Consider the following 15,091-nt stretch of genomic DNA (forward strand, 5'->3'; position numbering starts at 1 on the left):
CACAAATGCTTTTGGCATTCCATACATGTGCAAGGCTTCAAATTACATTTGTACACAGCCTCCAACTGCCAACCTGTGCTGAGAATACTTCAGGCTTCAGTCCCAAAGTCTTCAGTCATCCATGCAGATATCATACAGAAAGATTTTTCTAATGAAACAGGAGCTTTGACAACATAACACCAGCCACAGCAAGCTTTACTTGACAGGGAGTTATATGATTGAAAAGATTACTTCTTGAAATAAATGTGTCAGTTGTGCAATTTCATGATCACTCATTTATCAGGCAATGTAAGCACTTTCAAATGCTCCTTTCATCTTTTGCTCCTCAGAAAGGGAACCAAGTGAAACATGGTTAGCAAATGAAGAGCAAGAAGAGGGATCCCACTGCACTGGGCAGATTGCAGCAATACAGCTGGACATACAGCTCTCTCCTGCTGTTCCTCTAGAAAGGACATTAGGAAAAGATGTCACTGTACTGCCTGCACATGGAGAAGGTCATTACTACTGTGTGCTGCTCAACATTACCACACATCAACGAACATGATGGAGAAACTACAGAACTTGTTACCTCCCTTCCTTCCTAAGCATTCTTGATCCTTAATGAGCTTTCCACATCCTTTTTCATTTCTAAAAGAACATTTAGAAGTAATTTACTGATTTATGAATTACAGCCCAACATTTATTGGTGTTAATGAGCTGAAATAAATGGTTTTTGCTTTGAAAGACACTTGCTTTCATGATTCATCAGGACTTTTCCCCATGTCTTCTGTATTTGCAGCAACTCTGCAAATACATCTGAAGTCATCTGAAATGTCATCAGTTTATTTTCTTCAGCTAAACTTTAACTTTGGTTTCCATGCCATTTTACCCCAGCATCTATATAAGCCACAGGTTCCTTACCTAAAAACTCCTCCTATCCTTGCTTCTTCTCCCATACCATTGCATCTCCTCCATTTCCAGCTCTCAAAAGACAGACAGCAATAAACATGATCAAATCTGCACCAACTCTTATCCAGTGGTGTCTTGTTTTCCTCTATCAGCCACACACCAGATGGTTACACCATATATTGAGCATTTTCAACTGAAATCTGTTTGGACTGTGCTTCATTGAAGCTGAAGCCACATTTAGGTGCAAAGGAGGTGGTCATTAAAAGCAGGCAGGAGCCAGTTACTCAACCCATTCCAGCCGTGTGGAGGCACTGACTGGGGTGGTGTCACACCAGAACTCCCGGGACAGAGTCAAGACAAGATCCCACCACTGTCAGCTGTCAGAGCCTTCAGCCTGGGTCTTCCTTTGACATGCTGGGATGTATTTTCAAAAGCAGCACAGTGTCATTACTCCCCACGTTTCTTAGGCAAAAGATCAAGAAAATCGCATCAAGAAGTAGCTCTGTACAGCAGCCTTACTGGGCTCCATCAGGAGCACATGACAGTGGGCTTTGGCCCTTCTTGGTGCTTTTGTTTCATTTTTTTGGCAATGTCTTACTTGCCATCTGCCTGTTACTTCTTCCCCGTGAAGAACCTGACCTTTACGAATCATCAGGTTAATGACAGCTCATTACTGCACCTGTGAATCAGGTTATAATTAGCCACTTCAGACAGATCTGTGACAGGAAGCTCAGAATTCATTGTTTGGGCTTGCACACCTACTGGGAAGTTCAATTCCAAAACCAGGTCATGTAAAAGCATCCAGTTCACCAAGACCACTAACAGAAGGAAGAAATTATCTTTCCAAGTTTCTGAACCACTCTTCATGCCAGAGATGATTTAAAAGGCTGAAAAACATAAACAGTCCCCAGAACAACACTGTGTTCCTATGTGGGCTTCCTAACCGCAGCCTGAACCTAAGAGAACAAGCTGCATTAATTCCTCTTGGACACACTTTCCACCCAGGAAAAGGGTGTAAATGGTAACACCAACACATCCCCAACATGAAACTGGGTCATCTTTATGCAACTAGAGATTGCAGCCATTTAAAGCACAGGCTGTTTGAAACAGCTAAGAGCAACCTCAGGCAGTGGAGGAGACAAACACAAACTGTCTTTTTTGTTTATCTCTCTTTTATTTTAATATACAGAGGTCAGGGTAGCATTAATATTAATGAATATGAGAGCTGTTCATGACCAGGACACATGTACCTCTCAAAAGCAACCAGCACACTCTGATGCAGTGCCCATTCAGTGCTGCCCCACAGAACAGCTCCCAAGTGTTATTTAATTATTTAGTTGCAAGCATAACAGAAAAGTTAAGGGAACCTAGACACTGAAAACCATTTCCCTAAAATAAACATTTTTGTTTGTGCATATTAAGCCCTGAATACAGCTGCAAGTAGAGGTATCTGCGAATCAACAGACTGCCCCAAAAAACTGGATACAGACCAGAATTGCTGGACACAACAGGTGCAGTCACTGCCATGATGTTCTGAGACATATTCAAAGCAATTTTCCCACAGGCTAACTCCAAGTTCACAAGCAACCCACCACTAGTTTTTCAACCACTGTTGCAGAAGACATTCAAGGCTGTTAACACTTTTCCTACTGCTAAAAGCAACCTGAATATAGTACCAGGAAATACCTGTGTGTACTTCCATCAAAATCACATTGCAACCTCATACATGCAAAAATAAGCAGGTATTTTCTTAGCTCAGTTTAAAAACGTATCTTTCAGATATGCATGGCTTCTTACCCTGAAGAGCTGTTAAAAAACCAAGTTAAATAATTTTCATGCTTTCCAACTCCTTCCATTAAAATACACCAAACATTTCAGAAGCCCTTGCTGTTCTCATCTACAATGACGGAACAGTGATTTATGCAGAAGCATTGCCTATTTGGTCCCTGTAAAAATAGTTCACAACAATACTAATAATATAATGTAATAGTTCACAATAATAACAGGGTGTGCTGCGTAAGTCACAAGCTGCTGGTAAGTGTTGTTGCAAAACTTTTTGTTATTTTTCTTTTCTGCATGACTGTAGATCACAATTTGCAAAATATGGCAGTTACAGCTCACACAAACTATTCCAGATTATTTATGCATCATTCTGCTCGCAATATGTCATAAGCTTCAGCTGCCATACCAAATGCTGGGATGTTCAGAACTGTATCTGTGGAAAACTTCAGCTGAGACCACTGTATTTCTGAATAATCAGATAGACAAACAATAAACACCATGACAAACAAAAGCACCAAAAATCCTCCTCTTGCACTCTACCCTCTTCCCTGTGCACAAATGTGACCTCAATGAAGGAAGCCCATGTTCTTCACTAGAAAAAAAAAAATAGATTTTGAACTTGTTTTCTCCTTGCCAAACATTTTTCATCATGTTTTATATTGATACATGTATTATCTGTCTCACAAACACTTTTGAATACTTCAACTTTTAAAATAATTTCTTTCTTTTACCATGGCATAGTTTGGTTTTCATTAGCAGTTTACCTCTGCAAGCAAAAAGAACAGTACATGCAAACCCCAGCCTTCAACTAAGTACCACAAAGCTGCTCTCTCCCCTACCAGGGGACATATGAATATCTATTTTAAAACTGCTAAGGCTAATTACCTCAGAAGCAGGGTGAATTTGACATAACCAGACAGAACTTGCTGCAGTTACTTTGCTTAATAAAATTAAATTTCCATCAGGCATAAATATGGCCTATTACATATCTGACTGTGTAAGCCAACATTACCCCTACAGTCCTAATAAAAGTATTTTTACATGTCCACAATGACGTGCAAAATATAGTATGCAGAGAAGAATTTCACACAATGAAGCACAAGTTAAGGAAAAATCATGGACAAACAAATTGTCCTCCTCCTGGGTAAAAACCGAAAAAAATTTCAAAGTCTTATTTTGTTGTCACCTTACGCATCCTGCCTGTCACAAAGAGGTTGAAATAGTAGTGAGATCAGTTAGAGAAACACTTTGGTAGAGAGGATAATTGGCTGAATGTAATCCCCAAGTGCAATACCCAAGCTGACAGGACTAATGTAATCCTTAGGATATCTAAATGGCACTCAGGGAGCCATGTCATCCTACCTTAATTTAGCAATGTCACTCCTGCTAGAGATTTGCTGTTGCTCACAACCCAACAAGGTACAGATGTCAAACACAAATATTGATAAACAAAGACCTTCCATCTCTTTTCTCTGTAAAAGCTGTGCTGATAAGCTGCAGTGGGCCAGATCAGTCTCTGAGTCTGCCTTATTATTCTGAATCAGATCAGAATGATGAGTGCCATCGCGCAGAAGAAGAGAGCTCCTCATCCTCCTCCAGGACTCTCAGCCATGTGGAGATCCCTCTCCCCCTTCTCTGTGCATGACCTGGAGTCAAAGCTGAAGGCCTGTGCCAGCTCTAAAGACAAGCACGTGGAATTTGCATCTCAAGCAACTTCTTCAAGGCAGCAAGTCACAGGTGGGAAAGTATCCTTTCCTTAAGCATCAGTTTCATCCACCAGGAGCAGGAAACAATGCTCAGTGCTTTGTACAGCTGCTACTGTGCCCACTGATACTCTCAGCATGCAAGCTTCTCCTCTTCAGCTGGCCACTCTAACAGGCAGCAGCAGTCCAGACACACAGCCAGACCAACCAGCACAGGCAGTGAAAATGCACTCTCACATCCCAGCTATAAAAGCAACTTTAAAATGCCACTCAAAAGAAGTCCAGATCAGAGCAGTCTGGGCCACCTTCCCACTGCACAGTTGTGGTGCTGGCTTGGGAACCAGACTTTTCCACAAGGACCTTGGAGAAGTCCTTCTAAGCTGACTTGGCAGCAGAGGCCAAAGACTTCACATAGACCAATCCTGCACAGAACCAGTGATTTTGGAAAACCATCACTACGAAATATCACCTAAAAAAATCCCACTGTGGTGGGTACTGAGAATAAGAGAGAAGGCCTAATCTATTTTTTATGATCTAAAACCTTGGTGCACCAGTACTCTGAATACTGTTCAAACTCTTAAACCAGTTAGAGAATGGCAACTGAATTGATGAAGGGGATGGAGTACTCTTAAAGAGACAGTGGAAAAGCTGGAACTCTTTAGTCTGGAGAGGATGTAAGAGAAGAAAGGACTCATTAAAGATGGCAAATAAACTGAATGCTGAAGAGTAATTCACCAAATCTTACAATTCTGAAACTACGGGGCTCTTCTTGAAAGCACTATAAAATCTGTTAAAAAGGAAAGCAAATAAAATGCTTCTTTAGAGTTAAGAGGGGACTTCTGTAATGTGTTGTCTCCATAGTTTCCAGAAGAAGACAGCTCCAGCAATTCATAGTGTTAAATAAATTCATGGATAACAGGTCTGCCAACAGAGACTGAAGTGAAAGACAGCAATATACCTTCTGACACCCGTAAATAAAGTATGTGTGTATGCTTACAATGAGTGGTTGAGAGAACAGGGGCTGTTTAGCCTGGAAGAAAGGAGGCTCAGGGGAGATCTCATTGCTGTCTACAATTGCCTGAAAGGAGGCTGTAGCCAGGTGGGAGTCAGCCTCTTTTCCCAGGTAACAAGCTATAAGACAAGAAGAAACGACCTCAAATTGCACTGGGGAGTTTTAGACTTGGTATTAGGAAAAATTACTTCACCAAAAGGGTTCTCAAGCACTGGAACAGGCTACCAAGGGATGTGGTTGAGTCACCATCCCTGGAGGTGTTTAAGGGACATGCAGATGTGGCTCTGGACTGCATGGTTTAGTGGTGGCCTTGGCAGTGGTTGGACTTGATGGTCTTAAAGGTCTTTTCCAAACTATATAATTCTATGATTCCATGGGAGCAGCAGGGAGACAGGGAACAGAAAGAAACTTGGCCCACATGTTTCCTATAAATAGCTCCTACTTCCATTGCTACCAGTGGACGTGGACTGGCCTGAGAAGGAAGGTATTTTTACACCTGAATACAGAATGAAGTTGGAGGCTGGGAAGAATTTGCATGGCACTGGGAAACCACATATCCAAGCAAAACATTTTCCCTGTCTGCTCTCGCTTGTCACCTCTAAGAAAGTGGCAGTGCTTAGCATGTGATCACCAACTCAGCCTGCACTGTCTCCTGATGACAGCGCTTGGTGACGAGCCACAGATCCGGCTGCTCAGCCCAGTGATCTCAGCTGGGGAAGATAAAACAGGCAGCTACGTACACAAGGGGTCTAGAACAACCAGGCCCCCAAGCAACTGCTGTGGTCTTAAGAGCTACTTAACAGTAGTTAAGCAGAGTAAGGAGAGACAACATCAAATGTGATGCTCTGCATCATCAAGATGGATGCCCTTGAGGCTGAAAGGACCTAGGAGCATGGAGAGGTGTTTCCATCTGTCACTGCAGCAGCAAGAAAGGCTCAAATTCCAGTTACTCATATACATTTAGGGCTTTGCTGTGGCACTGGACATCCTTGCTGCTGCTAGAATAAGAGTAACAAAGATTGGGCAGTCTGGAGAAGACACAGGTTTTGAGAAGGATAAGCATATGCAATGGCTTGGCAAAGGCTCTGGCACTCAGTAGCTCCAGGAAGGTAAGATCCCAGAGGGAGAGCACCAGAAGAGGTGAAAAGAAAAATATCTCCACTAGAAAGTGTCATGGCATTTCTGTAGCTACAGCAGCATGTATGGCCATGGATGTTAATTACGGCATTTCACAGGACAACACAGACAGTTGCCCTCTCTGTGACCAGTAATTTATTTTACGAGCACCTGGGCTAGAAACATATGCATTTACCAGCACTTCCAGAGACAGTCAGAGATCTCAAGTGGCTTTCAGCTCTACAGTGAAGATGTTTCTCTTACCTTGCTTTAAGTACTTCATTGACTCTTTGTTCTAGTTCTAATCTCCTCTGCCGTTCCTTTTCTAGCTCCTGCCTTAACGTTTCAGCGTTTGTTTCTTCTCTCAGCTTCCTGAGCTCCTCCTCTGTTAATCAAAGAAGAAGATAAAGATTTAGTTACCCTGAAGTATTTCTATATGAAATTTAAAATGTAATTACGATAGATTCAGTGTGGGGGGTTTTATAGCTGTGCTATACCAAATATGTTCACCAGGAAAAAAAATAAGCATTCAAGGGCTAGACAGACTTCATAAAAAGCACACAGCTGTATCAAGTACAAAATGTTTCATTACAATTGTTAAGCAAGGAGGAAAACAACTCCAAAGTTTTCTTTTCTAGATGCAAAATAAGCAAATAAGCCCTTGGTGCAAGCTATCTTTACTTAAACATGACATACCCCAAAGAAATTATCAGCAGAAAAGGCTGTCTTGCTAAATCCAGTGGTCATAAAAAAAAAAAAAAAAAAAAATAAAAAAAAGTTATTTCTTCCCTCATGTCTGTGGGTGGAAAAACACGAAACCACAAACTCAAAAGAAGTTATATGATGCCATATAAACCCATGGCCATCAATTTCTGGCACTAAGCCAGATGGTCCCTCTATGAGCCTCAGCAACTCATAATTTTAAGAAAGGGTTGTGAAACAAGAAACTACGTTAAAATTTTTACACTTTTGCAAGGTTATTGTGTGCCCTACTAACTTCCATGTAATAATTATAATACATAAATATACTCACATATTTACTTATACAAACACATACACACTCTCACAAGATTTTTCACAAGAAGTTAGTATCAACTATGCATAAGGCTTTTTTGTGGCTAATTAGCCCTGCTTTTTGTCACTGGCAGTGTCCTTGCTCATGACCTTATTTTACTCTAGAGCTAAAATGGGGTCACTATTACTGACAACTTTTCCCAGATAGGCATACATGAGACATGGCAAAAATAAGACTGGCCATCCCTCTCTTTTTTTTTTTTCTTTTTATTTTTAAGCCAAAATTTACTTTACATTTTTTCTCTGGGATGGTTTTTAATCAGAACAATCAATAGCAGAACTGCAAGTGTATTTCAAGTTTACAGCAAACCAGAACAGAAACTACTTTCTATTTCCACTACCATCGCAAACACAGTGGGTTTAGGCTTTTTACATTGTTTTACAAGACTGGAATACTATGTTATACCCTCCAGAGGGTTGTTACACAGTGTCTTCTGTTTCTTCTCACATATTGCCTTCTAAATCTTTGACAATCAGAGAATTTTGCTATCTGAGCCTCACTGACTCCAGTTACCACGCTTCTTGAGAAGGTCTGAAGCCACATGGCAAATGTCCAGAGGAACGGGACACTCTCTGTGCCCTGCAGGAAGCCCTGAGCACGGTGTCCAGTCACTTCATCTGCTGATTGTCTGCACTCCTGCAGGAGAGTAGGAGCTTCAGAGCACAAAATTTGGAGAGATGGGAAGAAGATACATGAGTCAAGGGGACAGCACTATGGCTTCCACTGTGAGGCTATAGACTGAACTCCACCAAGAGGAAAGGAGCGCTGTTACCCATCTCCCCTCTGAGAGACAGCGACCCTGGGAAGAAGAGCTGGAGCACAGAAACCACCACGTTACCCTCCAGCAACTAAAACTGAGAATCCCCAAGGGTGGGCTAGGGAAATGTCGCTGGTGCAGAAGGTATTGTCTCTCCTGTAAATAAATGGGAAGATATGAATCTAAGGGCAGACTTCTACATGGAGCTGTTCCTAATTACGCATCCACAAGGAATTTTAAATCCAACAAGAAAACTACATTTATAATTAGTTTACCCTACTTTCAAGGGCTTGCCTTGTTCCAGAACGAGAGCCTGCACACAGCTGAGGGGAAACATCTGTTGCACTTCAGATGCACTGGAGCTTGTGCAATATCATGAAGATATCACAGAAAGGTCCAAAGCTTGACAGAGACGTTATCTTCTCAAGACCATTAAAGGGAAAAAATTCGTCATGTCTTCATTACGCATTTTTTGTTTTATTAAAGAGGAAGTGACTATGCATTTTGTGTACATAAGAAAACCACACACATTATAAATTAACCTCAGTGTCCTTGAAAGTCAGATTTTCCAGCTTCCTAAATTCCAGTTGTTCTGACTGCGCTACATCTTGTACTACTAAAACCAAAACAAAACCTCCAGAAATTTTACCTCTTGCCCTCCAAAGAAATTCTACCTCTTGTCCTCCAAAGAGGACAAGCAGTGCCAAATATTCTTTAAGGAAAGAGGCAGAGTTAAACGATACACAGTGAAAGAGGCAGAACTCCTATAAAACAAACAAAAAAAAAAAAATACAACATCCAATCCTTAAGGACTGTCATAGCTTCACATTCCAGAGCATTTCCTAACCTTCCCATACATGACTGCAATTCAAATCCACCTCATCAAGTCCTTAAAGCAGTATTTGTTGCTACTTTGGCAGCAGTGTGGTCTGGCAGTGTAAAACCTTCGTGTTCAGTTAGTTAAATACTCCTAAGTCTGCTAAGCAACAGAAGCCACAGAGAGGGGAAGGGGGGGAAAGTTCTTCCTTGCTCTCTCCCCTGAAATAATCTACCATTTGGCCAAGCTGAACTACACTTTTAAAGCAAATTTCTCTGTCGCTGAAGAGCCCTCCTGCAGAACGAAGCTGTCTACAAAGAGCAGAGGTCACTGACCCCTGAGAAGAATACATAAGAATATTTCACTATGGTATCTATCTGCTGAGTTTTACAGATGAGTACCCTCCATGATGGTGAGAATGGAGGGCTCCTTGGATTTCATCTTCAGTCAGTCAAAATTCAAACATCCTCCCCAGTCTGCACACATACAAAAGGATAAAACATAAAATGCCAAGCTTCAAGGTTCCAGATTAATCAGTTTCCATAATTTCCTTCCCAGGCACATCTATCATGGCTCACTGTCTCCTCCAGGGCAAGAAACATTAAAATATTGCTGGAGGCTCAGTGCATGTCTTAGCTGGACACTCAGGTGAAGTGAGCAGCCATAAAGGTGACCTGGTTAGAGGGGGGAAATTACTAAAAGAAGAAATGTCTGATTAAATACTGACAGAGAAAATGCTGGTGTGCCTGGGAACTAGACCTGGGAACCAGAAGCATTGTTGAGAAGTGTAGCTGGTCTCTCTGAAATGCACAGCCTGGTACCTAGAAACCTGAGACACACTGAAATACCATTGATAAACACAAAAACAAGGAACCACAGCAGCCACTTATCATCTGAAAAGGTGAAAAGTAGTCCAAAAACAGGGAAAACATCCTGAGGAAGTAAGATTTGGTAATTGCCATTAGCTGTTTTATCTGCAGGAAAAAGAAAATGGTCTAGAAAAATAATAATTGGCCTGAGAGCATCTATTGGCTGCTGAAGTGGTAATGTCCTACACTTCCTTATTTCTGTCTGATGTGACTTAATTTTTATCCAAAACACAACTTCTCACTCCAAGAACTTTGCATGCTGCACATACTTTTCCTTTCCTAAACAGGATGAACCCTTCACACAAACTTTCTAAGAGATCTTGGACCCTCACCCAGGACAGTTTCCTCCAACATCTGGGATGGTTTGGCCCATTCTGACATCTGTCCAATAAGATGGATACTGGTATTAATACAAACATTTGTGTATGTGCATATAAAGAATCCATCATACTTACATTTTCTGTGGTTTTACTGGAAAGTTTGCTTCCTTAGTGAAAAGCCAGTAACAGTATACACCTGCTTGGTTGCTGCCATACTACTGAATGCTCCCAGGAATTTTTAACAGCTCAATATATATTTATATATATATATATATATATGTATATTTGCATTATAAATCATAGGTATAGTTGCTAGCCATGATTTTTGTCATAATCTGTAATAAAGCAGAGAATTTAGAGTAAAATACCTCCATGCCCTTGAGCCTTAGGGAAGCCTGTGAACCCAGTCACAGCTTGCTAAAATACCTACACACTGGGTTTAGGTTGTGACAGCAAGTGTGACTCTGAAAAAAATGCTTTAGAAGCTCTCCAGCAAAGTCAGCTTGTGTAGAAAAGCAGGACAATATCTGGATGCTATTGCTCCTTTAAAATGAGCTATAAAAGTCTGTGAGACAAGGCAACAGTGGTGTTTCAATGACAGTAATCATTACATTTCTTATTGCACTGTAAACCCTAGGAGAATTGACCCCATAGTAAAGACCATCATTAGTGATATATCTCACAGGTTACAAAAAAAACTTATCCATTTCAGTTTTTGTACAACATTTTATCCTCTATGGAGTGTAATGGAACCTGAACTCTTAGGATTTGACAATTGAAATTGAAAGACTGAGCATTTCAAAAAGCTTAGCTGATACCATGCAACTGCTATAAGACAGCAGCACCCAGTGTTTTGTGGCATCATCTTACAGCCACTACAGCAAGTGAAAAAATTCAGTTTGCTCCTCAGAATACTCACCTGTAAGAAATGTTCTGATAAAAAGCACTTTAACATCCAAGTATTTAGTATTCAGCATTTAGTTCTGGTGAGACTGAACAGAATGTGAGTAGTGTTTAGAAAAGAAGGATGAGACATCAGGCTAGAAAGGCGTGGCAGAATGTTGGATTTCTAATTCAAAACTGCTTGTGCAGTAAAGCGGATGTTTCCCTTAATCCCGGGATTGGAGGTAGATTAGGGAGCCTCCTCGTAGCTGTTTTATATAATACCATTTCTTCCTAGACCTACAGGTATGTTGCAAAATCCCCCTCTGGGACAAAGTGACCAAAAATCTCTTTCAGAGCAGAGCTAGAGACTGCCAGTCACTGTTTCTAGCTACCTGAATTCAGTCTAGTGTTAAATCTAAGGGATTCAATCTGACTTGAAAACTAGAAACGGCAAAAAGCATGCGTGCAACCCTGTCATATTTACATGGGGAAACACCAGTACTTAACAGGACAAAAATAACCCTTCTACATCTATGTTAATCACGGTAAATCTCCTTACAACCCTTTGAACATTACTGGAGTTCAAGTATGTTATTTAATTGTTACTAAACACATTAAATCCCAACCACACACTTTCAATCTGGATCTCACCAGTTGTACTGATGGAGCTACACACTGGGAGTTGTCTCCAGGGCAGGCAGCTTCCACCTTTGCCAGACTCCCAGCTCCTACAGAAAGCTAAAATGTTAACTTCGTCCCAAATAAAACCACTACATGACACTACTAACAAAATGTCAGGAGTCTGAAAACATCAGATATTTTTATTATCACAGACACTGAAGAGCTTTTAGTCTTTGCTGTAAAAACTAGCAGCAAATGGCAGTGCTGTGAAAGACATGGAAGGGGCTCCATCACTTCTGATAAAGCAAAGACAAACAAAGATTGCCTGACCAACAAGCAGTGATGGAGGAAGAATCTGCAATGGAATTCCCTAACCTGTTTTTTTCTGCTTACACTTACTCTGCAATTTACATACTCCTCTGAAGCTTTGTTCACGATTCATAGCTGTAACTAGATACAGCTTAATTGTGCATTATTTGTTACGTGTTCTTATTCTAATCAATTGTTCTCCTTCTCCAGGGCATTATGTTTTTTCCATCAGTGACTTGAGAACCATGGAGACTGCCAAAGACCTTATCATAAATCTACCCAAAAGATTTCAGATAAAACATTACCTTTTGATCCCAGACATTGTGAGATGTTCTACTTCTCTGCATGCCAGACACTTGGTGAAGTGCTTTTTTAAGCCATCTAGCAGCTCCACTTTATTGACTGTCCTTTCTTCTTTAAGTCACCTCTCAAGGTCATGTCATCTTTCATGCTTGGATTTCTACACTTCACTTGGGAATCCCAAAGCTCACTGCTTAGGAGGATTACTCCAAGGATTTTATGAAGGAAGAGCCTAAAAATGTCCTTTGTCAAAATGGATACCAATATTCTTGCTCTCCCATAGCTCTTCCAGAGATGAACAACAACTGGTCTGGAAGAACTCCTCTTTTTTGGTTGGTTTTGGTTGGTTTGGGGTTTTTTTTTTGCATTTGTGAATACCTTGATTCGTCAGTTCAATGGCTTTCCCTTGTGGTCAGGCGTCTTGCTTGTTTGCATGAATCTCTCATACAGAAAAAAAGATTTCCTAATAGTAATATTGGTGTCATAAAAAGCCAAAAGGCAGACAGAATCATTAAAGACTAAGTATCTTTACTGAGTGCATATCCTTCCCTCCTCTCTACCCTGTTTTATATAGGCATTTTGGTAGAGTGGAAAAGTGAAATGGATAAATATAAACCCCACACTCTCAATATGATCTTTCTCCAGCTAAGTCTGCACACATCAAAACAAAGTAGTGACCTGTCATTTTCAGAACCAGTTGTGCCAATTTCCCTTTAAAAACTAACACAGGTTTGGCAGTTTTTCTGCCATTGAATCACTTTTTGCTTTGTTTTGTTTCCATCATTCCTTTGTGCTTCCCTTCGCTCTTCCAAAGACAGAGCTCCTGCCCCAGTACTTACACTAAGCAGAGCTCTGGAGGACCAGTTTTTGAGCCTCTCTGCATATGCCTACAGGATGGGGAGCAGCGTGCTGACAGTCCTGCTCTGCTGATAAGAAATAAGCCAACTCTGATCCAGAGACAGTGGAGGGAAGGCAGAGCCTGAACCACCATCCTCTCTCAGTCAGTTAATATTCACTGGTACTCTTCTCCTCACCTGAACAGCAAGAGTTTCATATAAAGTGTTCTCTTTCATGTGGTGAGGAAAACTGATTGACAAAACACAACATATTTGACAAAGTCTTCTTCCTCTGTGCAAACTCTTCCAGCCTCCTCTCTCACCATTCCTGTTATGTCCTACTTGGAGTGGGTGAGGTTAGAAAGAACTAAGATGCCATTGCCAAGGTTTGTACAAAATCATTATGCTAACTACCAATTAGTAACTTCACGTTTACATCTAGTGCTTTCAGTGGAGCTTTATCATGTTGTAATAGACACAGACCTGGATCATTTCCCCTTCATTAGGGAAGGATTTTAAATTACACTTCCTGAAAATATAGCTTACTGAGACAGACCCCTTTCTCAAAACATCAAGTGGAACGTTTTGTATTGCTAGATATACTTAAAAGGTCAGCTTAAAAGTAATGAAAAATACTGCTCCTCTATGAATTTTCAGAAATTTCAGAAAATAAAAATGCCAGAAGTGTTGCAAAACCCACCTAAAATAAACAGAGCTGCAAAAATGTTGTCATTATTGCAGGAATGGTTTTCACTCTGTGGTTTTGGCAGAAGTGAAACAGTCTATAAATGTTGAAATAACGTCTGGCTTAGGAATAGCAGCAGGCTCTTCCAAGGCTTTTGTGTTACTAAGCTGAGCAGGGAAATGCAGGTTCCACATGGGGCTCCCAAAATCTCTGTTCCAGTTACACAAAAGGGAGAGGCACAACAGTGCTGACCATTGCCCTGCCTGGGTTTTCACACCATCTCTGCCAAGCTGGGCACACAAAAAAAAGGCAGAAACAGGCACAGCCCACGCACATAACACAGTGTGTAGGTGGGATCTGCTCAAGGCTCCACAGCAGCTCTAACAATACATCCCTCTGAGCACTGTGCTGCATTTTTTGTGGTACATCAGTCTCAAGAAAAGGCAGTATGACAACATGAGATCCTGCAGCATTTGGGCATCTTCACGTACAGCACCATCACCTACATCATCAAGTACATGCTTTGTACAATGACAAGGGCAGACTGCAGACTGCTCAGACCAAGAATCAGCCCAGGACTCCAGCCTGCTGCTGTAGTGGGATGGAGACACATCCTTTCCCTCTCCCCTAGTCTCAGAAACCTCATGCTCTTGGAAGCCAAGTTGAGAGTGAGCAAAAGCCCAACCCTCCACCAGTTAGAGCAGAGTCCCTGGAGATGAGAAATGGAGATCTGAATGCTCATTAGTCTGTATTGAGGCCTCTTGACCCCCAAACAAATGCTCTACACTGCTCACAACTGCATCCTCCAACAGCATTTCCAGGAAAATTAAGTCAGAGCTTTGGAGGGTTTGGGGTTTTTTGCCCAGGAAGGCTAGAAATGAACTCGACAAACATGCTATGTAAGTATATTTGGGTATAAGCAAAACCTTTCCTACACCTCTTAGGAAACTTTCTGTAGTTTTTGAGAAGTCTCCCAGTCAGAAGTCAGACCTAGAAAAACTTTAAAATTTGTTAGTAAGCAAATGAGAGCAGCTCTAGTAAAGAGACAGCACTATAGCTAGCCTGGACTCACACGTTTTTACGGCGTCATCTCTGGGTGCCCAGGATAAACATTAA

The 15,091-nt window shown here is 41.2% G+C and overlaps 1 protein-coding gene across 1 annotated transcript in view; it reads right to left on the minus strand.

The window, feature by feature from the left end:
- The window catches only part of GRAMD4 (GRAM domain containing 4), a 75,931-nt gene that overhangs the window by 23,625 nt on the left and 37,215 nt on the right, over positions 1 to 15,091 (minus strand). Inside the window, exon 4 of the mRNA XM_041474651.1 lies at positions 6,766 to 6,886. Within this exon, the coding sequence (XP_041330585.1) occupies positions 6,766 to 6,886 (121 nt within the window). The remainder of the gene's footprint in view (positions 1 to 6,765; positions 6,887 to 15,091) is intronic.

The sequence above is a fragment of the Pyrgilauda ruficollis genome, unplaced genomic scaffold, assembly GCF_017590135.1.
Source record: "Pyrgilauda ruficollis isolate IOZ18807 unplaced genomic scaffold, ASM1759013v1 scaffold33, whole genome shotgun sequence".
In the NCBI taxonomy this organism is placed as follows: Eukaryota; Metazoa; Chordata; class Aves; order Passeriformes; family Passeridae; genus Pyrgilauda; species Pyrgilauda ruficollis.